This window comes from Procambarus clarkii, chromosome 10 (genome assembly GCF_040958095.1).
Source record: "Procambarus clarkii isolate CNS0578487 chromosome 10, FALCON_Pclarkii_2.0, whole genome shotgun sequence".
Taxonomy (NCBI): Eukaryota; Metazoa; Arthropoda; class Malacostraca; order Decapoda; family Cambaridae; genus Procambarus; species Procambarus clarkii.
The window spans coordinates 52,642,386-52,646,415 of NC_091159.1; the positions used below are offsets into that span (position 1 = coordinate 52,642,386).

The 4,030-nt window shown below is 36.7% G+C and overlaps 1 protein-coding gene across 1 annotated transcript; it reads right to left on the reverse strand.

The window, feature by feature from the left end:
• Nucleotides 1-1,386: 1,386 nt before the first annotated feature.
• On the reverse strand, nucleotides 1,387-2,669 carry LOC138363174 (enoyl-[acyl-carrier-protein] reductase, mitochondrial-like). The gene is made up of 2 exons (XM_069322165.1): nucleotides 2,434-2,669; nucleotides 1,387-1,692 (listed from the first exon to the last, which is right to left on the reverse strand). Exons 1-2 carry the CDS (start codon nucleotides 2,617-2,619, stop codon nucleotides 1,402-1,404), a joined length of 477 nt encoding a protein of 158 aa, XP_069178266.1. The 5' UTR covers nucleotides 2,620-2,669; the 3' UTR covers nucleotides 1,387-1,401.
• Between the last annotated feature and the right edge of the window lie 1,361 nt (nucleotides 2,670-4,030).

Genomic DNA, 4,030 nt, shown 5'->3' on the forward strand with positions numbered 1-4,030 from the left:
GACACTATGAATTTACTCAAATCACTCACCAATGTTGTCACTATAATATACTGTACATACAAAATTCTGCATTTACCACTTTAAAATACAACATGAACGGAAAAATACAAGAGAATACTGCAAAGCTATGTGAAGTGATTGTAGGACAAATCTAAGTGTAGTACAAGTATTCAATAATGCGCATAATACAACTACAAGAGAAAAGAACTGATAAACTGAAGCTCTAAGCATCAATACTACTGTATTAGGAGTACTTAAGCTTGTATTTACAAAACAAGACAAAACTGTAAAATAATGAAAGAGTAATAAGCAGTTAATAGTAGGAAAGATTGCAACATTATATATCGGCAAAATCTTTGATATTACACTGTACGAAAGACTGGTTAGAAAGAAAAGACACGTGGTGCTGGAGAGGTAAGGGAAGTGGTTTATCTTAAATTGGGTAGGTGCATGGTTATTTTAAAGGAAATTATTTATACATAAATGGAGTTAAGTCTGTGAGTAAAACTGTTGCCAATGGAGTGCCCAAGGGATCTATCATGGAATTTATCATACAAATAAGACAGTTTAGATCCAGGATTGAAGAACAATATTAACATATTTGCAGGCACTAGAACAGGGAGTAAACCAACTCAAAAGAAGACTCAAAATTGCACTGACAAAATTAATTAAATAATTTTAGATTCAGAGAGGACCTCGGAGTATGCTGGTTTGAAAACAGTTATTGAATTATGGAACAAATTACCAGGTGCTAATAATAGACATTGGATAGCTGGATTATTTCAAGTGTTAGTTTTACAGTACATATATTGAGTTTAGTTAGATATATGTACAGTAAATAGGAGCTAACAACCATATGTTGTGTGCTATAACATATAACATATGATACAGTATATATATATCCATATATCTACCGCATCTACAGACTTGTTAAATAATTTTATCACAGTACAGTAATTAATTTTATCAGAACCAGGAATACTTAAAGTTCATGTCAAAGTTCCCCCAGGTCAAACTACTGACCTTCCCCAGGATGCAACCTCACAATAGTTGCCTAACCCCTTATTTACTGCTAGGTAAACAGACACATTAGGTAAAAGGATTATGCCCAACCATTTCTGTCTTGCCCAAGAAATAGAACCCGAAATCCCCAATTGTAAATTAAGAATGAAGCCAACTGTACTATGAAACCTAGATGACTTCTTGTTACACGTACCATCTGTCTTTCTGTATAAATATTTTATATCCTTCTTAAATCTGATTTGAATACAAATAACGTACATTGAGTGCCTCAATACTGGCACCTTTACTTGAGTACTATATATGAATCTAGAAAATACTGTATATAATATTCTAACCATCACTTTCAAGATAACGTCAAAGTAAAGGATTCATGTGATTTTAATTATGGATACAGTACTGTATTACCATATTATTAAGCCAGTACAGTACCTTGATCAGTTCACTTGGGCTAGCCAAAGCATGGGTGCACCATGTGCCAAAAGCATTAATCTTGGGAATGATACGATCTCCAGGTTGAAGTTCATTACCAATATTTTTGCCAACATCTAAAATCTCCCCGACGCCTTCATTGCCTGGCACACTAGGAAGCCGAGGCTTCACAGCATAAACTCCTTGAATGGTGTTAATATCTGCTGGGTTGACAGGTGCTGCTATCATTCGAATCAACACCTGTAAATAGTGTATTAAAAATTCATATTAATTTTGAATGAAAATTCTGCAAACAAAACATTGGCTTTAATTTGTGGTACAGGCAGCCCTTGAATGGTGCAGGGGTTATGCTCCTACAAAAAATCACAAGCAAATCAAACTTAAAGGTAAGACATGGTGAACTAGGGTTAGTCCACTATTTTTCAAATCTTTACTTGCCAAATTTTAACTGTACAGGACAGCACAGGCTATAGTGAACCCGTATGATCAATAATCATTTTCACTTCAAACATATACCACAAATAATCACCAAACATATACCACAAATAATCAATCAGACGTCCGCTCGGCGTCATACCCGGTCCGTCGTATTACCACAAGCTACACAAGCTTCAGAAAGCTTCCTGGCAATGCGTTAGTAATGAATAAATATGATATATTTACTCATTATAATGTTGTGCTGAATGTACAACACGAAAAAACAATTTTAATCTGAAAAAGTATCTTTTTATAAAGAAATTAGGCGAAAATAAAAAGCTGGTGACGCCAAATCAAGTCGACGATCCAAGCGTCGGTTAGGTTAGGTTTGGTTTGGTTAAGTTAGGTTAGGTTAAGTTAGGTTAGGTTAGGTTAGGTTAGGTTAGGATAGGTTAGGTTAGGTCAGCCTAACCTAACATATCATATTTATTCATTACTAACGTATTGCCAGGAAGCTTTCTGAAGCTTGTGGTAGCTTGTGGTAATTAGACGGACCCGTCATACCTGATCGTCCTGCAGCTTGGGAAGGACCGTCTTGGTTTGCACAATAACCTTTTCGGGGTCACCATACTCCTCGTACACAAGCGACGTCCCAACCCCAGAAAACTGTCTAAATCTCTGAATGTCATTTGCAAATACATTAGTTCTAGGATAAAGAGCAAAGCGTCGCAGTGCTGGTCTGCCCAACATTGCCGCTACATGTGATGATCGCTTCTGGCGTTATTGGTGGTGTAGGCGCCCTTGGCCCTCTTTCCTCTGAAACAATCCCCGATATGCAAATATTTCTAAATTACATATTTTCAATTTATTGCTATAAGTGATAATCGATGTCTACAACATTTATTTATACGAAGATTATACTTATTTGTTTATGTTTAACGTAAGTAAGTAAGTAATTATCAAAAGAAGGCGTCAAGCCAGGGAGACTATGTGGCCATCATGTTTAACGTAGAATATCAGTGTTACTATACCGCCTCAATATTTGCGTCTTGATATGTATTATTATTATTATTATTTATATATACAAGAGTTTTTACATTCTTGTAAAGCCGCTAGCACGCATAGCGTTTCGGGCAGTATTTCGCGCTCCCGGCAAACGAAAAAAACTCCCTTTGTGCGCACCGCGTTTCGGGCGCTCAAGCGGCAACACCGAAAAATGTATTCTCTTTTCACTGTCCTGGCACTAATTGTCGGTGTACGTATTACATTTTTGTAGCAATGTGTTCGCAATAGAATTTTCTATAAGAACATACGTATAAAATGTCACCAAAGCATAAGCTAGACCAGCACCAAATAAAGAACTACGTAGATCACTAGCCGAGAGCGCTAAACAGCGACAAAATGTTTCTACTCTTTTCAGGGTTGTCAACTCCACACTTGTCCTACAGCGTTAAAATTAGTATCACTGTGCTCGCCATAAAATTCCCTACACAGGCATATGCATATAAATGTAGAATCATGGTCGCGGCCCACCTGCAAGTGTGGGAAGTGGCCAGTGTTACCTGGTACTGCACACCCGCCAACACCTCTGCGAAATCATGCTTGGAAAGTGTATACTCTTTTCACTGTCCTGACTTTAATTTTCGATGTACATATTTCAATTCTGTAGCAATGTGTTCGCAATAAAATGTTCTAGAAGAACATACGTATAAAAGTTCAACACAGCATAAATTAAAACGGCACCAAATAAAAAACTATGTTGATCGATATCCGTACGCGCCAAAAACCGACGAAATGTTTTTACTATTTTCATGTTTGTCAAGTTTAGACTAGTTGTACACCGTTTTTATTTGTAGGACAATGATCGCAATAAAATTCCCTACACAGACATATGCATATGAAATAAAAATACTGGACAAGCCCTGCCTGTAGCAACGCCCCAAGTCACCCCACTGCAACCCGTTAGCCACACCCAGAGCAACACCCGAAAAATACTTCATGAAGTTTCCCGTTTACTCATAGAATTTTGTGATATATTGTCCATTCTGGTATGAAAAAAGTCGCAAAATAATGGTCTACAAAAACGTATAAAATATAATATCTTATTGATGAAAAATTATTCATAATATGTGTACTTACCAAGGGGATGATGATGGTAGAA